This window comes from Dendrobium catenatum, unplaced genomic scaffold, assembly GCF_001605985.2.
Source record: "Dendrobium catenatum unplaced genomic scaffold, ASM160598v2 fragScaff_scaffold_1211, whole genome shotgun sequence".
Lineage (NCBI taxonomy): Eukaryota > Viridiplantae > Streptophyta > Magnoliopsida > Asparagales > Orchidaceae > Dendrobium > Dendrobium catenatum.
Genome location: NW_021319673.1, coordinates 298841 through 326188, shown reverse-complemented (window position 1 = coordinate 326188; position 27348 = coordinate 298841). Strand labels below are relative to the sequence as shown.

The following is a 27348-nucleotide window of genomic DNA, read 5'->3' as shown; positions in this document are numbered from 1 at the left end:
CTTCTCTTTTAATAGCCAACATTCGACACCATAAATCATTGCAGACCTCACTACCATCTTAAGAATTTTCCCTTAAGTTTGAGGGGTACTTTTCAATTACACAACAAGCCCGATGAATTCCTCCACTTCATCCATCCAACTTGAATTCTGCTGATAATATCCCCATCTATTTCACCATCACTTTGAATAATAGATCCAAGATATCTAAAATGTGTACTCATATTAATGACTTGATCGCCCTAAGTCACAATCCCCTCACTATATCTATTACTACTAAAATTACACTCAATATATTTTGTTTTAGATCTACTCAAGCGAAAACCTTTAGACTCTAAGGTTGACCTCCGTAATTCAAGTTGTGATTGTGGATGTTGTTGAGAAAAAAATTTAGAAGAGTTTAGGTAGGAGTGGAGGTTTAGGATTGAGGGAAAAATAAAGAGCACTCAATATTAAGGTTTTTGGCTCACAAATATCAATGTGAGGGTTCTAGGAGTTGTTGAGAGGGAGATGATGGAGGTAGAAGTATGGTTTAGATAAAAAAAGCAACCATAATTAGATAAGATCCTCATAAAAGGACTAGGGATTTGAATGCACAAAACTAAGCAGAGGGAGATTCTCCTATTAAATAAGCCAATAATGTTTTCATTCATCCAATAAATTCTATTTATAAATTAAATTTGGGATACAATTGTTATAGCCAATCCTAATTTTGTGTAAGAAGCTTTGTTTTGTGGATGAAGCTTTAAACTATGCCTTCAATTGTGTAAGTAGGTTGGATTTGAATATAATGTACCTATTACATGATATTTGAATGAGGAGGCTTCATCTAACCTTATCTAACCACCATAAAATTTTACAAATACATGATTTATTTGAATAAAATAGTTAAAAGAATAGTTATGTAAAGTGGTGGGCCTGGATTGAGATTCTATAATTGTTTTATGCACCACTGGATGTTCTAAATTACAAGTTCGAAAGAACTTGCAATGATTTTCAAGGTGTACTACAGAAATGTGACCTTTTTGATATTAACATATCGATTGTTGAAAGGATTATTTCTTGTCGCAAAAAACACTTGGTGAGTGACCAACTAGTCTTAAAGGCGAACTTAAAGATCTTATAATTGGATATGGTTATCCAGTTTCAACTGTTTAACATTTACTTATCGCAACTTCATCACAAAACATGCATTCTAAAATAGTTAGAAAAATCTTTACATATATTGTATATTATGATTGCTAGACATAGCTAGCTACCATTCTAGATTCTAGTTTGCAATCGACTTGCCAGTATTTGTGGTTGCAATTTTGAACGTAGGATTTACATTGTGATTGCCTTCTGTGGCAAAATTTTCACATTAATGTTAAGTATAGCAGGCTAACGCCTAATCTAATGATTGCTTCCAAAAAGATGAGTTGCAAAAAAAAAAAAAAAAAAAAAAAAAAAAAAAAAAAAAAAAAAAAAAAACATTTACAGGTGAATTCACATGTCATCGAACATTCACACCATGTGCAACATTAAGCGTTCAATACACAACAACTAATAAAAAATAATAAATTAGCAACAACATATTTTATTCATTATTCAAGTTAAAAAAAAAGTGCAAGTCAAAATCTATTTTTTTATATAAGTAGTCCACTTAATTTTCTGCTATATATCAAGTCCTCATCATATCTTCTTTCTCCTTCTCATCATTGTTTGCTCCATCATCTAAAGCATCTTATTATTACAGCTCCATAAGCATGAAACAGATGATTTCCTGAACCTTGCCTATGATTGGTTGTCTTTGATAATGGCTTTGTTGATCTTTGTGAGGTGGAAGAGATCTCGCTGTACTCAGCATGACCACCGAAGCAATAAACTCAACCCTTGGCCACCCTTGTCGTGACATACATTTATACATCAGGGTTGCACTCATGTTGAGTAGCACCAGCCACGTTATATTTTGATATTTTAACATCTTTATATTTTCCTATTTTAAAGGGAGTATATGTAAGATATACTACTATTTCATTGTCATTATTATAATAATCATCAATCATTATTAGCCTTATTCTACCATATATTAATTCTTAATTTGCATAAATGACAGCATTCAAAATAAGATAACGTATAGGGCCACGCATGATTGAAGGTCATCGTTTCTCTTTTTCTAGGTCATCTGAAAACGATCAATCTTTGTTGGAGCATACTTTAGGTAAGTCCCGTGTAATGCATAAGACAACATGCATCATAATATGATATATATTTTAAAGCTATCATATTTAGTTTATCATTAATTTGAAATACTATAATATTATAATTCAACGGTTATGTGCGACAAAAATAACTGAGTTCTTGAATATTTCGTTATGACCTCTTCCTTGAGATTGAATCTGTTGCTAGAAGCAACCTTTGAAGTCTTCCGAAATGTCTCACTAGGCCAACTTATGATGAGTCTATCCCATACATACAACATCATCTATCTCGAGAGTACCATAATCCTTTCTATTGTTAATTTATTTTATTTTGAGCTGATTCAGGGTATTGCAACAAGCCACATTGATGGCCCGACCTTAGACTCAGAAGCATATTGATGCCCCATCCTTAATAGTGAGGTGGACAGGATGTGGCTTTCAGGGTTTTCTGCCAATCCTCTTCTGCCCAATGTTGGATACGGCCATCGCACAAAACATGAATCCATGTAGGCCCAGAACCCCTGATGATATCTATTTGTTTTATTTTGGTCTTATTCACTACTTCATGACAATACATAAGTTGACTCATTGAAGTCTAAGCTAAATAACAAGAGTTTATCACAATATGATGAAATTTCTAATTAATTTCTTATAATTTTATTTCTATCTAGTTGTGCAAACAAATGTTAAACATAAGATAAACAATCTTATTTAAGCAAATGTGTAATCAAAATATAGGTGTAAAAAAGATAAGCTTACATTGATTGTGAAAAGGGGAAGATAAATAGTTTCCTTGCTCACTTCATGATTTCTTGTCAAGCTAATCAATGTAAATGATATAAAGATTTCTATGTTTTCTAATTAGAAATTATAAATTATAAATTATTCTTCCTTAAAGTTTAAGCTGTCTTAATCGAATGCTTTCATTCTTTCTTATTCTTGAGAGTATTCAAGTCAGTAGCGAATAATACGTTGTAATATGGCTTCAACCATTCAAATGAATAGTGGATAATGCACTATAATGCAGAGTATCTTAGGTTCTTTAATCAATTATGCCATCTAAATCAAGATATTCTTGATCACCATCATTTTTATCATATCATTTTCAATTGCACGCTCTTGTCTCCGCTCAAACCTTGTTATAATAATTTAACAAAATGATCAGATTTTTCTTGATATACTTGAACATTGTTTTTGATAAGTTTTTATTCAATGTATAACATGTCTCAATATCTCCATTTCTCAGTATATCACATATCTAATTCAGCATCTAAACTAAGAATGGAGGAAAATCAAATATCTCTTTGTTGGATCACCAATTTGAGGAATAGACGAGAGATTTTTAGCAATTAAAGGGCTCGATGGGGGATAAGAGGAGTAGATCGCCAGTCACAATGCTGTTGCCAATCATTACTTGTACTACAAAGGAATTTATCTTGCTGAGATGGTTGTGACCAGAAAGATGCACCAATAGCTTAGGAAGATGGAAAATGGAGATAGGGGAATGGTTTATTTTAGATTTTACAACTTAATCTGAAGTAGTTACAATATTGATCGCTAACATTGATGTAGATGAAAGTTTATGTTTGTTTATTATAGTGGCAATAAATGGCAATGTTTGTGATCAATTCCAAAAACAAATTGTAAAAAGGGGTATAAAATAATAATATTTTTTATAATGATGTGTTAAAATTTTATTTGAATAAATTTGGGTTTAAATCAAATTGGTGATGAAAGTGTAAGTATTGAGTTGGTGGTATAAAAAAAGGTGTGATAACTTTTTTATCTTGAGTATTAGGAAGGGAAGAAATGAAATTGGGTGGCTATTGATTTGTGACCATCCTCTTAACATTATTATGTAAAGTCACAATGAGGGGTTTGAATGAATAAAAAAGATTTAAAAAATTTCTTTTGGAGGATAAAGTATTGATTTATTAATTAATTAGAGGTACCTGGAGCGTTATTATATATGACTTTTTCTTACTGTTTTACACCATCTTTTGGACAACATTTCTCTTTATTTTAAGCACTTTATTCCTCCTAAATAGTTTTCTCTTCTAGATTGCTACATACAACAATTTGTTTCTATTATTGTCTTGAATTCAGAAGCAAGAACAATTAATAGCAAGTAAACAATAGCCCTGAAAGCCAATAAAAAGCAACATCAAAAAAATAGCAGCTACAATAGCCATTAGAATGCAAAATAGAAGCAAAGTAGAGAACTATCATCAAAGCAAGAAATCAGTGGAAACAACCAACATCAAGCAAATAATAATGAAAAATAGTAGCATGTGCTACCATACCAATACATTTTTTGCTACAGTTAGAAAGGAGAACAGAAGAGGAAGATTTTTTCTTGATTTTACCGGAGGAAATTAAGCTTATATATTGGAAAATACAACAATATTAAGTTCTTATCTAATTCCAGACAAATTTGTCAAACAAAAGAGAAGGGAAGCAAGGAAAAGGGCCTTCGACAAAGCAGCATATAAATAACAACAATTACTTGGCGGCAATGACTTACGAAAATAGGAAATAATGGCATGTGCTACACTACTAGGGCATTGTAACTATGACTTTGCTACTATATTGGGACCATAAACCAATGAATTTAATAGGCTCAGAGAATTTGGAGAGGAGAAAATAAGGAAGAGGAAGATTTTTTATTTATTTTATTGCAAGTATTAAACTTATTTAAGGCAATTACAAAAGAATAAGTTCTTATACATTACCTTAAGAAACCCCACAATGAAAGAAGCTCCATCTACAAATAACCAACTAGGATCTATTTAAAAAATCGGGTTTGGTCCGGGTCAACCCGCTAACCCAAAGTTAACTCAGATCTAACCCGATTTCCTCGCCTAGGCACAGTCCTGCGCCTTCGCCAACCCGCCTGCACTTGTGCAAGCATAGTTCCGCAGGCCTAGGGTTTACTTTTTCTCTTCTCCGGCCATTCGTACCTAATCGAGTTCGCCTGCTTCGCGTGTGAGGTAAAGTTTTGAACGAGTCCATAAAACTCATGAAAGACTTCTTCGCCTCCTTCGAAGAAGTTACTTCATGTCAGATTGGAAGTCACGACAGCTCGTCGTTTTTTTGTTGGATCGGAAGTAATGAGGACGACGCGAGAGACTAGGGAGCTCTCTCTTTGCGAAGGTAACCAATAAAAGGCTTCTTCGCCTCCAACAATGTTCCTTCCTGTCGAGTAAGAAGTCACGAGTCGGGTCGGCCCTCACAACAGCTCGTCGTTCTTTTGTTGGATTGGATGTAACGACGATGATGGTAGAGAGCTGACTCGTTGCAAAGGTAACCATTTTCTCCCATTTGCGCGCTTCTTTAGTCAAATCTTGCAAACTCTCATTATGGTTTCGTGTCGGGTCAGGTTAACCCGAAAACCCTACGGGTCGTCCGGGTTGAAATTTCTAACCTATTAACAAAAATTGGATGGGTTCGGGTCTTGTCAAACATTAGCGGGTCAATATCAGGTTCAACCCAAACCCGACATGTGAAAGTTCAGGGAGGTTATAAGACCACGTTGAATTATTCCTAGATGCACCAAGAGGGGGAGGGGTGAATTGGTAATTTAAAATTTATTAAAATAAAACCCCTTATTTGTTTTAACCAATATCACAATTTTAAAAAAATTAACTAACACAAGCTGAAGCAAATTAAAACTTAAATTTCTTTTTCAAAGTTTTGTAACAGCTAAATCAAGAGGAATATGATAGGAAACCCCTGAAGTTATCAAGAATCCCTATCAATCTTTGGTAAAAACGCAAAATCCTTCCACCAAACTCCAATGTAAATCAGGGAAAATAGTAATATTTTTGCAAGAATTAAATATAATAGAAGAAAATACTATGATACAGTTGATCCTCAATTTGAGAGGAGGATCTATCTCTCCCAAATCTCTAGATGCCGCTAGAGCCCCCCCCCAAAAAAACCCTAAATCTAAGAGATCAAATTTCAGCAAAATTCAAGATGCAAAAAAAAAAAAACCCCTAAAAGATCTCAAATTCAAGATGCCCTAACCCTAAGAAAACAAACTATTTAATGCATATAATCCAAAACTAATCTCTAAACAGTCCCTTCATTCAAATTTCCCTCCTAAACCCCTCAAAATACCTTCCTAAATAGCTCTTTTGGTCCTGGTGGTTCGATTGGCACATATAGGAGGCGGAGGATTTCTTGCTCTAGTGCTCGTAAGTTGTTCCCGTATGGACTAGGCTGGACCGATCTAACAATACTCCCCTCACAGAGACCCACCTTGTTCGCAAGGTGGAAAGAAGACACCCTTCTCCATTCCCTCATCATCACAAACAATAAGAACCTGAAGAGTTCGGTCCTTACACCTGTGACCCGGAGTATACCTCTCGTCACACCTGAAACAGAGCCCCTTCGTCCTCTTGTCATGTATCTATTTCTGTGAGCTTCTTGAAGTTGTCCCCAGGTCTTCCTCCTGTAGTCTTTTCATTCGAAGTCCCTCGAAGAGTATCCAGTGTTAGCTCCTTTGATGCCAACAAGGTGGTCGTCATCTTGTACTAGCCTACTGAGGTGCTGCCTCCCATTTATCTCTCTAGATGCCTCTGATTCTCCACCAACTGAGCTAGCTCCATAGCCTCTCCCAAAGCACGAGGCTGTTGACCCTTCCCGTAAATAAAAAAAAGAGATCACATCTTACCTACTCTGCCATCGCACGTCGTCGCCGTTCCCCGCACGTCGCTCGGCACGATCTCGCGTCATTTCTCCCCACGATCGCTGGCACGACTCATTCGAGTCGTTAAAACCCCGAAAGCAACGAGGCCGAAGGCCTCTGATGCGATCTCTCCGCCCGATCTCCTTTTCTCTCGCAAGCTCTCTCCCTCTCCGACTCCTCAGTGGCTGTTCGACGTAGCTCCTTCGACGACTCGCCCTTCCTGTCGGGATGGAAGTTACGACAATTTGATCGGAAGCAACAGGGGAGCTCGCCTGCCGTGAGAGTAACTTTCTCCCTTGCGACGCTTCTTCACCTCCCGCGTGGCTGTTCGACTTTGCTCCTGCTCCGACTTTCTCTGCTGAGGATCGGAAGTTACGGCATTTTGGTCGGACGCAGGAACCGGAGCTCACTCGCTGTGAAGATTCCTTTCTCCCCTTCGCGCACCCCTTCGGCCCTTTTGTTGCTGTTCGACCGCGCTCCATCGACGACTTTCCTCCCTGTCCGATCGGAGGTTACGACATTTTGATCGGGCGCAAGAACGGAAGCTCACTGTGTGTGAAGGTAACTATCTCCCTTTCACGTGCTCTTCCACGGCCAAATCCCGTAAATCTCCCGAAACAGAGAGAGGAAACGAGAGGATTTTAATTTGTTTAAATTATCGTTAATTATTTTAGTTTTTATTTAATTATAATAATAATTAATTTGTTAATTATAATTAATTTATAGTTAATAATTAATAATTAATTATAATTATTTGATTAATTATAATTAATTGATTAATTATAATTAATTTCGATTAATTATAGTTAATTATTAATTATAATTATAATTAAATTATTAGTTATAATTAATTAATAATTAAGTCATTACATTATTAATTATAATTGTTTAATTATTTTATAAATAATACTAATTTAAAAAAAAAAGGAGAAAGCTTGCTTCTCCCGCCTCGGCATCCTCTTTCCTTCCACCCCGACGACCGCCGGTCCACCGGCCCCGAAGGTATAACCCCCTGAACTCAGGCTCTCGTCCTCGACGTGTACGACGGACCGGAAAAACCGCCTATACACACCTTTATTGCGCGTGGTGGGATGGGACCCCGGTCCGACGCCTACGACGAGGCGGACAGTCGCCTCCCTGGCCTCTCGCTCTCTTACCTCGTCATGCGTGGCGAGTCGGTGGTCCACCTATGCACGCTTTTCTTAGCGTGGTAGGAAGGGCAACTGGCGCGACACCTACGACAAGATAAGCGAGCAACCCTCGCCCTCTTATCTCGATTAACGTGTCGGGCCGGCGGTCTACCTATGCCGCCTTTAGGGGTTGGTAGGAGGGGCAACCGGCACGACACCTATGTTGAGGTAAGCGAGCGAACCTCGCCCTCCTTTCTCGACATGCGTGTCGGACCGGCAAACCACCTAAGCACGGCTTTAGTGAGCGTGGTAGGAGGGAAACCGGTTTGACGCACACGGCGAGGCCAGGCGAGCCTGGTGTACCCTTTTCTTTGCGCGGCCGGAATAATTTATAAGTACCCCCGGGCGAGGGGAAAGCAACTGCTCTTCTTCTTGTAACAGGTACCGTTAAAGACTCCATGCACGCCTTTATTGCGCGTGGTGGGAAGAAAAATCACGGCCGAGGTGTACTCGAAAGAAAGCACCTACCATGCACGCCTTTATTGCGCGTGGTGGGAAGGCCCAGTTTTCTAGTAGTTTTCCCCTAAACGGGGGAGACGCCGGGAGGCTGCCGAAATTTCGGGTGAAATATTACAATGCTCGGACCTGTTTGAACTCAAAAGAACAAAATGTTTGGACCAAATGAGAAAGAGCAGTGAACTTTCGGGACATGAACATAAACTGTGGACTTGTGGACCGCCAAACTTGATTGATCACAGGCAGAGGACCTAAACAAAACATAAATGATTTCTAAAGATCAAAATCCAAATTCAAATGAAATAAAATCATACTTGAACCAAACTTAAGTCAACTTGAACATTCGAATGGACTTGCAAAGAACTTCAGAAGACTCTGAACAAGCACTCGAATATGTACTTGAACTTGAAGACTTGGACATCAGGGGACCCCGAACATAGAACTCAAGCTCAAGTAAACTCTAACATGAATTGAACAAGGTTTCAGAAGACTTGAACTTCCAAAGAACAACACACAAGATCTCAATTCATGCAAGTAAATAATGTATCAGACTCTTACAACAATCTTTACAAGATCGGGAGCACCGTACCTGCAAGAATGAGATGCATTGGTGTCCCTCCTACATGCACCCGAAACCACTCTCCAACACTAGCAACTTAGCCTGTTGATTGAGATGGCGATACGAGAGACCAAGGATGGAGGATCCGCCTTCCTACAAGCAAATGCAACCCAACAAGTACAATCAAACCACCTGAGATTGGTGAAAGGTGGATGTGATGCAAGAAATTAGGATCTCCTACGAACATTCCTCGGAGTTCGTAGCAAACACTACAGATCCTGCAAATGAGTACAAACCACTTGTGGATAACAGTAGTGGGCATATCGTAAGCATATCAAACCACTGTGGACATAAGTACGGGTCCTTACAAACAAATACGAGCTACTTGTGGAAATCAACAGTGGGCATATCTAAGCACCATCGAACCACTGTGGGCACAAGTACAAGTATCTCCTACGACGATCCCTACGAGGTCAAACAAGTACAATCAAAGCACCTGAGATTGGCGACAGGTGGGCATGATGTAGGCAACAATGGGTCTCCTACGAACAGTTCCAGGAGCTCGTAGTGAATACAACGGGTCTCCGCAAATACATACAAATACTTGTGGATAACAACAGTGTGTTGCAAGTACAATGAATCACTGTGGGCACAAGTACGGATCCCTTACAAATACAAATGAATACTCGTGGATAACAACAGTGCATTGTATAATGAATCACTGTGGACACAAGTACAGATATCATCTACGACAGTGATAGTCAAAATCTGCAAGTACACCTGCCACAAAGGCAGCCCGATATACGAAAAAGGACACCCCCTGGCGGAAGGGGGGGAATGTTTGAACAAATTAGAACCAAACTTCCTGGTGTTCTAAATTCTCTTCTTAGTTTTATATTTAAGAAGACAACAGTTCTGGTGCCCACAAACACCGGAAATAGCAAGTCCACTACGCTGAAGGGCCTAAAAGGAGTTCTTTTCAAATCAGCGGTCTTTGACTCCAAAAATCAAGAAAATCCTATCCCCGGTGATTGAGAAAGGGGGGAGTCAATATCCAAACCAGAACGCCACCGGATCTGCAACACTGATACAAGAAGACATAAGGCGTCTACCACATTCATATTCGGCCTTTAAGGCCTTCGACAAAGAAAATTCATGAACAAAAGCATGAAGCCTAGAGAACCCGATCCTTTTATACGGATCAATAGGAGTCGACAGGGTTCGAACTATCAAATAGATACACGGTTGAGGGGACCGATGTATTTGTCTCAATACATTCATATTCGGTATTCAAGGCCTGAAATCAAAAGAATTCACTAAACAAAAGGCATTAAGCCTATGAAACCCGATCCTCCTAAATAGAGAAATAGGAGTAGACAGGGTTCGAGAAATCAGATAAATATGCGGTCACGAAAGTTGGCCAGATATTTATTTCGTACATTCATATTCGGCCTTCAAGGCCTTCAACAAAGAAAATTCATGAACAAAGGCATGAAGCCTACAGAACCCGATCCTCCTCTACGGATCATTAGGAGTCGACAACTTTCGAACTTTCAAACAAATATACGATTGTGGCGACCGTTATATTTGTCTTAATACATTCATGTTAGGCCTTCAAAGGCCTATAACAATGAGAATTCACTATCAAACGCATAAAGCCTACGAAACCCGATCCTTTGTTGACAGCCCGACAGAGTTGACAAGGTTCAATCCATAAAGAGAAATGACCTCGAACACCCCGATGATGGCCGCGTTGAATGATGATCTCAACCGGAGGGGTTAATCTCAAGCATTTTACAATGCCTCCCAAAAGTCCAAAAATCCAAAATTTCCAAATTCAATCCCAAAATCCCAAATATTTAAATTTGAAATAAATCCATCAACCACTCAAAGCAAAATCCATCCACCCTCCGCAACCATTTGCCGGGGCGGACAAATCAAAATTTACTTCAGCTCACAAAGAGCGAAATGCCTAGTCGAAAATATTACTAGGATCCATTCTCAAACAATCTCCTGCCAGTAAGAACGTGGTACGTGTCCTCTGACCGGTGGTTTGCCGCCAAATGGCACCGCAGGATAAACGGTTATGACGACCCGGGGCCCTCTGAATCGAGTGATTTTGCCGCCAAATGGCACCACGAAATACCGGTTATGGCCAGCGCCGATACGCTCCTTATTGGCATCAAATCCTTGAGATATGAATCAATAGGATATGATCGATATGGCACAAAGCCCTCTGTTAGCTAAGGTGGATTCAAATTCGTCCCCTTAGACAAACATCCAACCCAGGTTTACAAGGTCCCCTTGGACGAAGCAACCCATGACTGCCGACAAGGATCCTTCTGTCAGGTTGGGTCGACTACCTCCTCTGACTAAGTAGACCAGGGACCACGATGGCCCGGGACGACGGAACCATGGGATCTTGATCGGGTCCATCATCCATTCCCCCACCATCCGCTTTAAGTGCTAGATGGTGCAATTTCTATTTTAAATATCAAACCTTTCAAATTTCCAAACTTTCAACCAAATCCCAAATCAAAACCCAATTTCCAAATCCAAATCATTGCTGCTACTATATGCCAGATAACACGTATATCCTAGGTATCTGATCGACGACTAGCCTCAATCGAAAGTTCTCTCTCGTAATCGGGAGGGGTAATTAACTATAGGGGCTTGCGCCTATAGGAAACCAGAACTCAGATCATAAAGTCCTCACAAAATGAGGGCGAAATCTCTGGGTAGTGTCTTATCTACAAACCCATCTGCCTTCCAAAATTTACCCCGGAACCTAATCCGTTAAAACTCCCCTCGCTCAAATAAAAAATGAAAAGAAATCGCGCGGCGGGGAGGCCGGAGCCGAATTTTCGGAGCCCACAGATGCCTTATTACTCTAATTGTCGCTCGGATCTCTAGTTTCAATCCCTTTACAAAGTTCCCCTATAGCTTGGTCTCAGAAAGATGGTCCAATCGGTTAGCAAGGTACTCAAATCTCTTCCTATACTCTATCACTGAATCATCTTGTGTCAAGGCAAAGAACTGCTAGTAGAAGTCTCCTCCTCTCCCGATTTGGAATCGCTCTAACAGGTAATCCTTGAACTCCCTCCAACTTCATATGGGTCTTCGCATGTCCCTCCACTGGTACCAAGTCAAAGCCTTCCCTTCCAAACATAGGCCAGTTGCTGTCAGTCTCTCCTTCTCCATCAACCTATTGATAGTAAAGTATCTTTTCACCCTGTAGATACACCCATATGCATTCTCTCCCTCAAAAATAGGTATCTTTAGTTTCCTCACTCTCAGATCTCTTCCATCAACCATGCTTCCTCCAAAATTTCCCATTCCCCAAGGGGGTAGTACCCCCCAATTGTGCCAATCATTACTCCGCTCGCACCCAAATCTTTCATCACAAGCCCACCTTCTCCCTTCAAATTCAACACCCCTTCGATCATATTCAACCACTCTCCCTTCAAATTCAACACCTCTTCGATCATAATCATGTCCTCACCTTTCAAATTCATTCACTTTTCTTTCAAATTCAACACCCCTCCTCTCATGCCCACCCCCCTCATGCCTCTCCACATACCCTAGACCCAACTCCTCCCTAGGGGAGGCATTTTTTCTAATCTCTTTGTATGATTGGCTTAGGGTTTTCCCCACTTCCCCGGCTGTCAGTGACATCCCTCACATTTGACGGCATTTTTCAGGTTTGGCCCTCAAGCACTTTCCTTAACATTTCCTCTAGGATGAAAAATTTCAAATCGAATTTATTGTGGATGACTGAAATATCTTTCTTTAAATCTGAAACGTGAATTTGGAGATCTAAAATTTCAGAGTTCATTTATCCGAGTTCCTCTTCCAATACTTCAACTTTTCTTCCTACCATAAGTCATTGGATCTTTTTTTGGCTCAAAAATTCCGATTTCCACCACAAAACACCAAAAAAACAGTGGTTTCAAGGAGAAAAATTGCTGTAAGAATCAGCCCAAATAATCCCAAAACAGCCCCGAACACTGCTTTGGCTCGAAATTTTGGATTTCCACCACAAAACAGCAAAAATAGCGGTTCGAAGGAGAGAAACTGTTGCTAGAAAGAGCCCAAACAACCTCCAAAACTGCGTTGATACCAATTTGATAGGAAACACTTGAAGTTAAAAAAAATTATTATCATTCTTTGATAAAATCGTAAAATCCTTCCTCAAATCTCTCGATGCTTCTAGAGCCCAAAAAAATCTAAGAGATCTCCAATTCAATGAGGATTCCTTAACCCTCAGAAAACAAACTATTTAATGCATACAATTCAAACGAAAATCTCTAAATAGTCCTTACATTCAAATTTCCCTCTTAACTCTCTCAAAAAGCCTTCCTAAATAGCTCTTTTGGTCCCTACCATTCGTTCGGCATGTATAGGAGGATAGGATTTTCGCCTCTGTTGCCCATAAGCCGGTCCCGTATGGACCGGCTAGACCGATCTAACATAATAAATTTCTTTTTTTTTCTTGCTAACACAAATTAAATCTTGTCAAGCAAAATTAGTAATTCAAATGCAGTTTGAAATGAAAATTAAACTTATGCAGGAAATTTAAAATGCAAAAAATAAAAAAGTAACAACAACAACAATAACAACAACATCAAGCATGTCCCACTACATGGGGTCGGGTACATGAATCCTTTTTCTCCATTTTGTCCTGTTAAAAGTCAAATTTTCGTTTAAATCTAATAAAGAAAGATCATTTCTAATATTTTCTAACCAAGTCTTTTAAGGTCTACCTTAGCCTTTCTTAACATAAGCCAAATCTAATACCTTTACTTTTCTAACCGGGTCATCGGAAGGCCGCCATTTTATGTGACCAAACAATCTAGGGCGACTCTCTCTAATCTTATCTTCCACTAGAGCTACTCCAACGTTTTCACGTATATGCTCACTTCGTATCCTATCTTTAAGGGTAAAATCACTCATCCACCTGAGCATCCTCATCTCTGCAACACTTAACTTAGTATTATGCTTCTCTTTTAAAGGCCAACATTCAGCACCATAAAGCATTGTAGGCTCACCACCATCTTATAGAATTTTTCCTTAAGTTTGGGATGGACTTTTCTGTCACACAATAAGCCCGATGCATTCCTTCACTTCAAACATCCAACTCGAATTCTGCTGATAATATCCCTATCTATTTCACCATCACTTTGAACAAAAACGTGTAATGTTATTAATGATTTGATTGCCCAAAGTTATAATCCCCTCACTAGGTCTATTACTAAAATTATAGTCTATATATTCCGTTTTAGATTTACTCAAGCGAAAACCTTTAGACTCTAAGGTAGACATCCATAATTCAAGTTACCTTCAACTCCCTCTCTAGTCTTATCAACAAGAATATCATCGCAAAAAGCATACACCAAGGTACATCCTCTTACAAATGTCTAGTGAGAACATACATTGCTAAAGCAAAAAGATATGGGCTTAAGGCCGATCCTTGATGTAATCCAACCAAAATAGGAAAATACTTGGTCAAACCACCTTATGTTTGAACACAAGTAATAGCTTATGCATACATATATTTAATAATTTGAATATAAGCATTATTAACTCCTTTCATTTCAAGGACTCTCCATTACACTTCTTTAGGAACTTTATCATATGTTTTCTCTAAATCAATAAATATCACATGTAGATTCTCCTTATTCTCTCTATATTTCTCCATTAAACTTCTCAATAAATGTATGGCCTCTATAATAAACCTATTCGTCATGAATCAAAATTGATTTTGAGAAACATTTGTATTACGCCACAACCTACGCTCCATAACTCACTCCCATAGTTTTAAAATATAAAATATTAACTTAATTCCTCTATAATTCACACAATCTTGTGCATTACCTTTATTCTAAAAAGTAAGAATTAACACACTCATTCTCCACTCATCTGCCATCTTTTTAGCCTTTAAAACAATATTAAAAAGTTTAGTAAGCCAATAAATTCGTTCATTTCCTAAGCATTTCCACACCTCTATTGGAATATCATCAGGTCCAACAACTTTTCCTCCCTTCATTTTTTATAAAGCCTCTCTAACTTCGGTTTTACCAATACACCGATAAAAATAAAAATTATTATTTTCATTTAAGGTGATAAAGTCACTAAAGTTAATGATATTTTCACATTATTCTTTAAAAAGTTTAGCAAAATATATCCTCCACCTTTGTTGAATATTAATTTCTAAGAAAAGTAGTTTTTGATCTTCATTCTTAATACACTTCAATTGAATTGAATCCTTACTACTATCTCTTTGTTTGACTAACTTATACATATATTTTTCTCCTTCTTTAGTATCTAATACAACAACAAACAACACAACAACATCAAGCCTTTATCCCACTACGTGGGGTCGGCTACATGAATCCCACTACGTGGGGTCATTTTTCTTTAGTATTTAATCTATTATATAAATTATTAAAAGCTAAGATTTTTGCACCGCACATTACTTTCTTAGATTTCTTATGTGCCTATTTATATATTTTTCAATTATTAAAATTTTTACATTTAAAGCAATTTTATAATAAATCTTTTTATTTTTTTTATCTTTTCTCGCATATTTGGATTCCACCACCAATTATTTTTGCCATTAGAAGCTTTTCCCTTTGAAACTTCAATCATATCTTTTGCAATATTTTTAAAATCACTAGCCACTTTTTTCCACATAATATTAACATCCTCATGCACAGACAAAATCTTAAGATTTAAAATCTTACTCTAAAATTTTTTTAAATGCCCTTATTTAATCCTAAAATATTATTTTACTTTATTTTTATTTTCTGTTTTTTTATCTTAAAGTCCAAAACTAATAATTGATGTTGGGTACATAAATTTTTACTCGGAATAACTTTATCAAAATGCATCATAAGATTACCAAAATAGAATATTTTCAAATAGAGGTTGATAGGTTATAGAATAACCTTCAGCAGTATTTTTATTACCAAAATGCGTCATAAGATCTTTGAGGATTTTAAAATCGTGAACTCTAAGATCCTCTTTAATATCACTCAAAAGTTTGGGGAGATTGTAAGACGTCCTTGAACTATCCCTAGGCGCACCAAGAGGGAGTAAATTGGTAACTTAAAATTTACTAAAATAAAATCCCTTTTTTGTTTTAACCATTATCACAGTTCATAAGAAAATATTAGTTGAGTAACTAACACAAGCTGAAGCAAATTAAAAACTATATATATATATATATATATATATATATATATATATATATATATTCTTGCTAACACAAATTAAATCTAGCCAAGCAAGATTAATTATTCAACTGCAGTTTGCAATGAAAATTAAACTCGTACAGGAAATTTAAAAATCCAAAAAATAAAAGAGCAGAAAAGAAAAAAATTAAAAAGAGCTCACTAGAAATTTTATATTGGTTTGGTCAACATTGACCTACGTGCACTCCCTCCTCGGAGTCCTCCAATATGGGTATATTGCACTAACACAATAATGACTCCTTTAGACCCCACAGCAAGTCTGAAAAGTCCTTACAAATCACTTCCACCAAATCCGGTGAGGCGGAGAACTGAATGTCATCACCCTTCTAATGATGGTAGCGAACCTTTGAAATTTTTCTCACCCTCCTCGTGATGGCAGAGAGCCTTCAATCCTTTCTCATTCTCTTGGTGATGATAGATAACCTTCAATTCTTTTTCACCATCATGGTGAAGGAAGAGTACCCATGACCCTTGACCTTGAAGCTTCTCTCCTAAGAGCAACCCCAAGGACTCACCAAGGCCACTGGAGGAAGCAAGGTGGAAGTTTTCCTGGAGCAACCATGTGAAAACCCCTCACACTCCTCCCTCACGCACAACTTGAACATCTCGCTCTACATTGTAGAGTCTGCAAGCCCAAGAGCTCTCTCAAGAATTCTCCTTCAGAGTTCCTTCAATAGCCAAAACTCTTACTAGAGACAAGTATGAGTTTCTTAAGTGCAAGGCTTCAAGAAAATCAAAGATTTCAATTAAGTCATTTCTGTTTGTACAGTACAATCTAGGTTCGTACAGTGTGATTAATTCAAATTAGGGGTTCATCCAGTACGATGGAATTGTTGTTCTGACGAATTGTTCAATTTCTGTGTACTTATTGTACCGTATGATCCATCAATTTCATTATGTTTGTACAGGACGATTGAAAATCATCTCTATTAATCATTATATATGATTTACATCTTACTGTATGATTAGTTCAAATGTCAAGGGTTCGTCCAGTACGATCATCATCGTATTATACGATTATTCAAAAAAAAAAAAAAAAAAATCAAAGTTTCATCCAATAGGATATCCGGGACGATCGAATTTTGTCTCTGTCAGTCATATAGTACGATTAGCCATATTTATTAAACCTTGATTTGATTGACTAATCATGGAGATTAATTTAACTAAGATTTCAAATATCTTACAATATGATTAGTTCAAAAATCTAATATTTTAAAATGCTTACTTAAATCATCTTGTTGCTAGATTTTTCTCATGAAAACGAATCGTATATTACGATCTTTTCATAAGCAATAATTATAAAATTAGCCGTTAAATTGATTTTCGTATAATTGATCGTATAGTATGATCGTAATCATACGGTATATTAATTCAAAAAGTTTATTGGCTCACTGTGTGTGTGTGCACGATCGCCAATTTAACATACACCCTTATATGGTCAGACTAAAGAAAAATGAAATAAATGAAATTTAAAATACAAACTCTTTCGAATAACATCCTATTCTACCAAAACTTGAGCCTTGATCATTCTTGAGTGGTGTATGATGTACATGAAATGTTAGTACACAAAAAAAAAATGCAATACATATGCCCAGGAGAAATGAAATTTCAATCAACGATGTTTTGTTATCATCAAAATCACAAGCTAAGGATACTAGATTGCAACAATCTGTAACCCGATTTTGACATGCATGGGTGAAGATAATGTTCTTATGAGTGTTATCGGCATATAACGTTCTGTAAGTATCTAATTATAAGAATGTTCACGTTGGCATTTACTTTGAATGATCCCATTTCCCGTCATGATAGGTAAGCCCTAATCTCATTTTCATTATCTCCATTCATATTAGCATTTGGTATTAAAAGAGGATGAGTACTTGGTCCACAGTTCATAATATTTGTTGTTTGTGTCTTTATCCACTCCAACTTGGTGGCTGTCTAGCCTCATGGTTTGCTAGATTTGGTGTATATTTTTTTGTTACCCATTGGTTGGCTTGCCTCTTATTCATGATCATCTCATTTTATTTTTAACCTTTTTTTTCACAATGACAAGAAGTGACTCTCCTTCAGCTTTTTACCATTACTTTATTGTTTTTTTTAAGGAAATACATAGAGCAATTTATTTATAAAAACAACTAATTACAACCACATTCCTCCTTTAACATACTAACAAATGGAGAAATATTATTAAGACTAATATAGTTCAAAAAGAAATCTGAAACAAGAGTTAAGTTTGCACAAAAATTAGCAAACCTATTACATTCCCTATAAGAAAAATGAAAAACAACTTGCTTAAAATCATTAAGGGATCCCAATTCCTTCGGATTAAGGAAATCCTCTTTATCCACAGCCTTATTTATTAATCTTTGAAAAGAATTGATGACATTAAAGTTATCACTTCTATAACTATTCCTTTTGCATCAAACATCCAATCTTGAATAAAGTTCCTTAAGGCAAGAATTGATAAAAATTCCACTTGTGAGCAGTCCCAATGTATATAACTAAAATCAAAGGCAATAAAAATCTTCCTTTACAATCTCTGAAAACGCCACCTATTCCAGCCTTGTTTGAGCTAATCAAGGAAGCATCCACATTTACCTTAATCCATCCAGGAGGTGAAGGATGCCAAGAAAATCGAGACAGGTTGCACAGCTGATTAGCATCCCAGTTCTCCCAAATAGAATTAGCTTGAAAAGAAGCCACCGCATGACTAAAAGAATTAGTTGCTATACAAGTTGGAGAATCATCCATTTCACCATGAATAATCTTACTTCTGGCCTTCCAACACAAAAAACCACTAAACAATATAGATTTCCAACAAATAGATTTGTATTAGCAAGTTGCTTCAAGGAATTAAGATAATCTGCTAGATTATTGAAAATTGGCATAGAACAGCCCCACTTGGAAAGATAATTAAAAACGTGATAGATTTTAACACGCTTCACTGCAATATGTTCACAATCTTTATGAACAGCACAACCTCTTGGGCATCCAGCAAAATCAGACAATCTTCTATACACTAGAAATTCATTCAACGGGATAGCATTTATGCTCAAACGCCACAAGAACAAATCAACTCAAGGCCTTAAATTCAGTTTCTTCATCCCACTCTAGCTATTATCTTCCATACAACCTTCATAAGATTTTTCCAATGCTAGTGCAACAATGGATTTACCCTAACACCTGTAAAGCAACTCTATCCGATCATGTTCCAAAACAAAATTAATTGGAACCAATAATATCATATCCACCAGGTCTTGTCTGAAAAACTGCTTCAGCTTCACAACATTCCAACTACCTTCATTGATAAAACCTGAGAGAATATACATAGATTCATTCAAATTAGAAACTAAAGTAGGCCATTTATCAATACTCTTATCCAATATCCAAACATCTTTTATTGTATCAATTTCAGCACCGGTAGAAACATTCCATCTCACAATGGGATGAAGAAAATTAGCTCCATTTAAAATGATCTTCTAAGAGGACGAAGAATTCCTCTTATAATCACTATTCCACTCATCATTACCATATTTAGCCCTTAAAGTTCTGTTGAGAAGAGACTCAGGATTAGAAATGAAGTTCTAAGCGAATTTGGCCCTCAAAGGACCAACTTTCTCTACAATTGATTGCAACCCACGACCTCCTTTCTTTCTTGGCCTACATAAGACTTCCCAAGAAACATAATGAAGTCCATTATTACCCTCATTCTTATGCCAAATAAAGTTTCTACACATCTTCTCAAGCTCATTCAAAACCCCCAAAGGGACTAGAGAAGGGTTGCGACAAAGATTGGAAGAGAAAGAAAAGCTGAGTTAATAACAAGTAACTTCCCAGCAACTGAAATAAACCTGTTCCCCCAAACATTCAATCTGTTTGAAGCCTTTTCAATCAGATTTTGAAAATCAGAAAAAAACCAATATTCTCAATGCAATTTTGACTCCCAAATACTCCATTTCAGTCATCACCTTAGAACCCATCATTCTAGAAAGAGATCTCTCTCCTTTTCTTCACCAACTTCCCAAAGAGAATTGAAACTTCAACAAATTAATCTTCTGACCAATCCTATTATAGTACTTACAAAGAACGTTCTTCACCTTCTTCATACTCTTATGGTTAGCCTTAGAGAAAATGACAATTTTGTCAGCATACAATAAATGAGAAATCCTAGGAGTAGTCGGCGCAGCCTTGATACCAACACTCTCATCTTTTTGAGCAAATGCCTCATATAACAATTGAGAGCATAAAATAAATAGGTAAGGGGATAATGGACTTCCTTGACTAAACCCACTTCTAGCCTCAATCCATTCATAGTTACGACCATTAATCAAAATAGAGAACTTGGACATGCACCAAATAACATAACTCTGATCCTAACCTGATACATAGCTAATCTCTCAATATTATTGCATGAGTCCACAATCAGAGGCTAGAATGGTTCCCTGTTAATCTATTAATTAATTAAAGGTCCTTTAATTCTGTTTCACATGTCAGATGATCTTTCTTATTGTTTTATGTCCCTTCCTCTGATGGAAAATGCTTCTTTTCTATATTTTGGTATTGTTTTACTCCTGAATATGTTGTTTTCTTCTCTAGATTGCTGCAAATAGCAATATATTTATCTGATTTTAGCTCAAAATCAGAAGCAACAACAACTAGAAACAATCAAATAATAATCACAACCAACAAAATGCAATAACAACAACATTTAGCCTTTATTCCACTATATGGTTGGCTACATGAATCATTTTTCTTCATTGTGTCTTGTTAAAACTTAGATTCTCATTTGCATCTAGAAAAAAAGTTCATTTCTAATACTTCCGTTATGATTATTCGACAAATTTTATACTAATTATCAATTACCTAATATAACCCTCCACCTTTTCATTCAGGACTTGGGACCTGATAACGACAGTGTTTCAACTAACAAGATATAAAATAAAAATCAACATCTTCAATGAAGCAAGACAGTCTATAATCAACAAAGCAACCTACCCATAGCCGTGGTTTAAATGAATGGGAAATAGTTGAATGTGCTGCAGCACCCACACTGGGACCACAGACCAATTTGCTTTGAGTGGTTAAAGGAATTTTGAGAGGAGAAAGAGTACAAGAGGAGATTTTAATTGTTTTCATGTCAGGAAATAAGCCTATCGATAGACAAATACAATAAGAACAAGTTCTTATCTACTCCTAAACAAACTGACAAAGAAATGAACTATATCTACAAATAATTGGCTAGATAGGTTTTAATTAAATGATTATTTCAATTTGAATTATCCTAATTCTGAAGTAAAAACAACGTTATCCAATTAGTTTTAAGAAGTTCAAATCCATCTTTACCCTGCCTTGATATTAAATATGATCCAATAGAGCAGCTTCTGGAACCTTGATCTTGCTTGCAAGGTGTCCGATTAACGATACTGTTACACCTATGGACTCTTGGTGACATCTTCAATCTTAGTGGTGTGTTCTTAGAACCACTATTGTTAGTAATTTTTATGGAGAAATTGGGAAGTCAAAATTTTAACTAACGCAATTATTTGATCTTTCCACGATTGATGTCCAAATTTTTAAGAAAACTTCTTATCGACTGCATTTGGATGGCTGCATTGACCATCCCTTTATGAGTCGACCCGGATTAGATATTGTGATACTTTAACTACACATTGAATGTGAATTTTTTTCAACATCTGTAAGGCTCCCGGCTTTATTTCTTTTTGGCAATCTCATGCATTTATGATATGGAAGTGTTAACTGTATCTGTTCAGGACTTCTGCATTATGCGTAAATTAACTTATATGGAAAATCAGGGTCTTGAAATAATTAAATTTCAGGTTTATTTTTTCAATATTGAATATCTTTTGGGATCCAATTCATTTGACTTACCAAAGCAATAACCGATAGATTTTTGGTATTAACTAGATGCCTAGCTGTGCTTGTATTGGTGATTTAATTTTCAATTTATTTTAATTTCAGGGCTTGTATTGTAGCTAATGACAAACTTCTTGTTATTGGTGGTCAAGAGGGAGATTTTGTGGCTAAACCTGGTTCACCTATTTTTAAATGTGTTAGAAAAAATGAGGTAAGCCAGCTGATTTTCTAATTTCTTAACCTAAGTTCCCTGCATGAATATTATTTTCATAATGCTTTACTTCAATACAGTCTGTTCTCTTATTCGTGATTGCTTTCTTTTATTACTTGAAATATTTCACAATGTTGAAGTTTTGAAGTTTAGCTTGTTGCTTAAACTGATCTACTACTTAATTTATGGTTGTGGTTGGTGGGTATGTTGCTTTGAGTTTAAACCATACGTCTTTTTTTGGTTGCTGTTGTGATTAAAACGAAGAGCCAAGATGTCTCTACATTTGCTACTTTTTTTTCAACAAGTTTCTGAGCTAATCTCAGTGGTTTAGTGGAAACCTTGAACTTTGTTTGATTTACCCGAAGTTTTGTTTCATCTCTCCTGGGTTCACGTTAGAAGGTAATAAAGTCTTCTCTCTTTTTTGTTGCAAAAACAGTTGGAATCTTAAAACTTCCCATATGTTCATGTATAAGCGGATTTTGATGGTTACTTTCAACAGGAATCTCAGATTTTGAGGCACTTTAGATGGTTGTGTTATCTTGTGAATTATTGTATGCATATTTTAATGCCAACATGGCGTGCAGTGGTGTTGTCTACCTTAGCATAATCCTGTAAGCATTTATAGTGTAAAGAAAAGCTTTCCTGATTTAGTAAAATTATTTGAACTTAGAATTGGTCATATTTTTTGAATGTTGGAAAAGTTTTGCAGGCTCTGCTTCTGCGTTTATTATATAGCGTATTCCTCACATTCAGAAGTTTCTGCTATTTTAGATAGTGTATAGCAATGTCTACATGCTGGATGATGGATTAAAATGGAGAGATCTGCCTCCTATGCCTAAGCCGAATTCCCATATTGAATTTGCTTGGAAAGTTGTTAATAATTCTGTTTTTATTGCGGGAGGTACAACAGAAAAACACCCTGTGACCAAAAAGATGGTGCTGGTTGGTGAAATTTTTCGGTTCAACTTGGGTACTCTGGTAAGAACCTCCCTTCTGTAGATATAAATCATATCTTTGCCGTCAATCGTTTGAAAATGTTTGCCTTGCCCATTATCATGTTTTCTCCATAGCTTTGGAACTGAGAGTGCTGAATAATGCTTGAGATTTTTTAAATTAGGTAAAATTTAATAAATTTCTTGTTAAAATAAGATCCGTAGGTTGGCTAGAATTGAATCTTATAAGTGCCAGTTGCATAAATTGTCCTATTTTTCAAATTCAAAATATTTTAGGCGCCAGATCATTATTAGTTGGCAATAATGTTTTGGAGGCTACTTTTACAATATAGCTAGTGTTTGTGTTATAGTTAATCAAATTTTTAGGGAAAATAAGCTTAGGCGCCCGTTTGAAAGGCCAGGCGACCTAATGCTTCAGATTCTAAAACGAAAAATAATTTGACGTTTACGCTTAGAAACCTTTTTAAGTTTTCAGGCTTCCAGTAGACTTCGTATCACACTTGGATTTAAAAAGGTTCTAGAATAAAAAAATGATTTCTATCCTTCGGTTCCTGAAGTTTCAAATTGTTTCGATGCATTAAAAAAAAAATTTTTTTGTTTCGATGCACTTGCTTTTCTAGGTGATAGATAGGTAATTGACATTATCCATTTATTTTAATAAATTAATAAAGTGGGGAAAATGGAAGCAAACTGAATTTGAAATTGAATTTTTGCTCATTATATACAGGAATGGTCAGTAATTGGACGGATGCCGTTCCGAATAAAGACGACCTTAGTTGGTTTCTGGAATGGCTGGTTATACTTCACATCTGGGCAGCGAGATAAAGGACCTAATGATCCTTCTCCTAAAAAGGTTGTTGGATGTATGTGGAGAACCAAACTGCAATTGTGATCTTATCATTTCATTCCGGGGCTAATTTCACATTATTGAGATTCGCTTCGCTAGTTTATGAGGCTTTCGATACAGCGGGTTTTGTGGAGTTATTCCTGAACATGTAAGATGTATAATAGCAAATGAGTTATCCCACGTGTACTACGAAGGCAAGCGAATGTATCCCTTTGGTGGTCTTGTTCTCGTTCATATTTCTTATTTTTCAAACATAATTGTCTTCCACGTACATTTTTTTGTCAATGAAAGGTTTTTTTTTTTTTTTTTCATTGTTATTGCAATTTCTACGGTCTTAATGTAAAAGTCTATTTGCACTAGGGTGTAAGTGAGCACAAAATGGCTTGAGCTAGACTCTTTTATGAGCTCACGAGCTTATTGAGCTCATGAGTTGAGCTCAAGTTTGAGCTACAGCTGGCTCAGCTTGTGAGCCAGCTTGAATAAATATTATTATTTTTAAAATAATTTTATTTTATTTATTAAATTTAAATATTTAAAAAATTGATAAAAATTAATAAAAATCATCTAAGCTTTATTTAAATGTTAAACATTTCATATATATTTTTTTAAATTTGACTAAGTTTTAAAAATTCTGATTAAGTTTTAAAAAGTCCTAATTTTTATAAATCCCGTTTAAATTTAAAAATTTCTGCTCATAGCTTGTGAGCCGTTTCGATCTCGTTTATAGTGAGACGAGTTCGAGCTCACTTTCCAACTAATGAGCCGAGCTCGTAAGTGCCTAAATTCGACTCGACTTGATTTGTTTGCATCCCTAATTTACACTGTCCATTCCGTACAGTAAACCGTCGCACCGTTGTCGCCTTCCACTGATCTTCCAACATTTAGCTTTCTTTCTGATGTACTGGTGAATGAAATTTTAAATGAAAGGAGGGAAGTGATTAATTTTATTTGGATTGTACAAAACGGGAGAAGACTATTTAAAGTGATTTTGAGTGGAGGCTTTGGTGAGGTGGGTTTCTATATAAGTCCGAGAGTTTCCAAGGCTAGTCTTATTTTGGGGCCAATTGGAATTGAGGTTTGTGGGGATAATTAAACGGGTATAATAAGGGATATTTCAGTGTAGTTTTGGTTTCTAGGGTTTGTGGATACGTAGTATGCAGTGTAGAGGTTTTTGGAAGAGGCGGCGTCATTCTTAGGATGCTTAAAGCTTGGCCGATTGATTAAAAAAAAAAAAATCTTGAAATGAGATGATAAAATAATAATATATGTTTAGATAATTAAACTTCATCAAATAAAAGGGCAATATTGCCACCAAGCTATATTTGAAGGGAACACCACATAGTAGGAAAATATCTTCAATTTCAATTAATCATACAATATTTTCCTGCAGTATATAAGTGTACACAAAAAAAAAAAAAAAAAAAAAGTAGCGCCCAGCTCCAAGTCCGAGGAGTGATTATTCCGTCAGGTTACCGAATGCATCCGGAAGCCAATAACAAAATGCCACGTCACTAAGTGCTCGGTACAGGCGCTCGGTATAAGCTCGGTACACTCGGTATGCTCGGTATTTTTTATCGGACGCAATAAAAATTCAAGTCCGAGGGGGCCAAACTGTTCAAAACGAGTCTCTTAAAACATTACATCGCTTGATTTAGGCTTCATTTGGGATGACTTTTTGGTGCTTTTTAAAGCAGTTTTCTAGTATAAAATTTTAATTTTTGTATTAAAAAGTTGCTTTAAGAAGTAGTTAGAAAGCTATCACAAAAAAAACTTGAGTTGACCCTTGAACATTTGGATTAGCATTTGAATGTGTTGAAATATATCTTAAGCTTCAAAGGGATTTTTATAAATTTAATACTTGAATTGCTTTGGTCATTGTTTTGAAAATTGGACCGGTCCGATCGGTTTGACCGGTTCTTCCATGAACCGGTCTTGTGGCTTCTTCGGTCCTCCTGAAGAACCGGTCTAGCAACAAACCAGTCAAAATCGATTTTAATCGCCGGTCCAACCGGTCCCATTTCTTAAGAATCGGCTGTTCAATTAATGATATATTTAAGTATTTTAATTTAATATAAACTATTTAATAAATTTTAATTTTAAATTAATTTAAATATCATATATTTTATTTAACAATATAATTTCAAAAATACGATTGTATCATATATTAAATTAAATGCAAATAATTTTACTTACATGATGCCATAATACGATGTGAGCTCCAAAACCATGAATACAAGGAAATGTATATAAATAACACAACATAAAACTCCTAAGTGATGTGGGACTACTAGTTGTTTTTTATTTCAACTTTCAACAATATGTGCATGAGACTTGTTTGAATGAGAATTTGTTAAAAATAATTTTAAAATTATGTAATATATTATATATGTATGAATTTTATTTATTTTTTAGTTTCAAAATTCTTAGAATTATGAAAATTTTAAGATTAAATTGTCATTATTATTATGTTGATTTTATTACTTTTAAGAATATTATTATTTATTACGTCATCCAGTTCAACCCTAGTTCGATCGATCGAATCATTAACCTCTCCTTCTTCCGGTTCGTTGTCCGATCCGTTTTTCACAACCTTGGCTTTGGTTGACTAATAGTGAGGTTATTGCACTAATGGACAAAATTAAGCTTGCTTGTATGGCTACTTCTACATGGTGGTATGGCAGTTAAAATTTAGCAATTACCCTAGTTTATACATCAATATTACATTCAATAAAAAAAGTTATAGCATATTTAACCCAATATATTAAAGGTTTTATATCATGATTATTTGAAAAATTTTATGCTGACTGTCTAATATAATTATTCACTTTACTCATACAAGGCTTGAGATCTGGCAATGATAGTATTGTATAAACAACATAATAATAATAATAATAATAATAATAATAATAATAATAATAATAATAATAATAATAATAATAATAATAATAATAATAATAATAATAAAAAGTTTAAAAAAGAATGGGTTGTACTGCATCAAATTCCTTTGAATTAAACAACTATGCATTGCATTATTAAAATTACAAAAGATCCAAAATTTTATTTATTTGTTAAGGCGGTGAAGTGTCTTAATGTAAATTTGCAAATATTGGTAGCTAAAAAATGTATCACTGTCTC

The 27348-nt window shown here is 35.9% G+C and overlaps 1 protein-coding gene across 1 annotated transcript; it reads left to right on the top strand.

Moving 5' to 3' along the window:
* The first annotated feature begins 261 nt into the window (after positions 1–261).
* On the top strand, positions 262–24526 carry LOC110093147 (kelch repeat-containing protein At3g27220). Its single transcript, XM_020817947.2, has 4 exons — positions 262–2683; positions 22308–22413; positions 23185–23391; positions 24094–24526. The coding sequence occupies exons 1-4, from the start codon at positions 2607–2609 to the stop codon at positions 24256–24258; spliced, it is 555 nt and encodes a 184-aa protein (XP_020673606.1). The 5' UTR covers positions 262–2606; the 3' UTR covers positions 24259–24526.
* The last annotated feature ends 2822 nt before the right edge of the window (positions 24527–27348 follow it).

Excerpts from the sequence above, each read along its gene's own strand:
- LOC110093147 (XM_020817947.2), top strand. The coding sequence starts at position 2,607 with ATGTGGCTTTCAGGGTTTTCTGCCAATCCTCTTCTGCCCAATGTTGGA. Across the intron at positions 2,684-22,307 it reads CGCACAAAACATGAATCCAT|GGCTTGTATTGTAGCTAATG; the intron begins GTAGGCCCAGAA and ends TTTTAATTTCAG. Across the intron at positions 22,414-23,184 it reads AATGTGTTAGAAAAAATGAG|ATAGTGTATAGCAATGTCTA; the intron begins GTAAGCCAGCTG and ends CTGCTATTTTAG.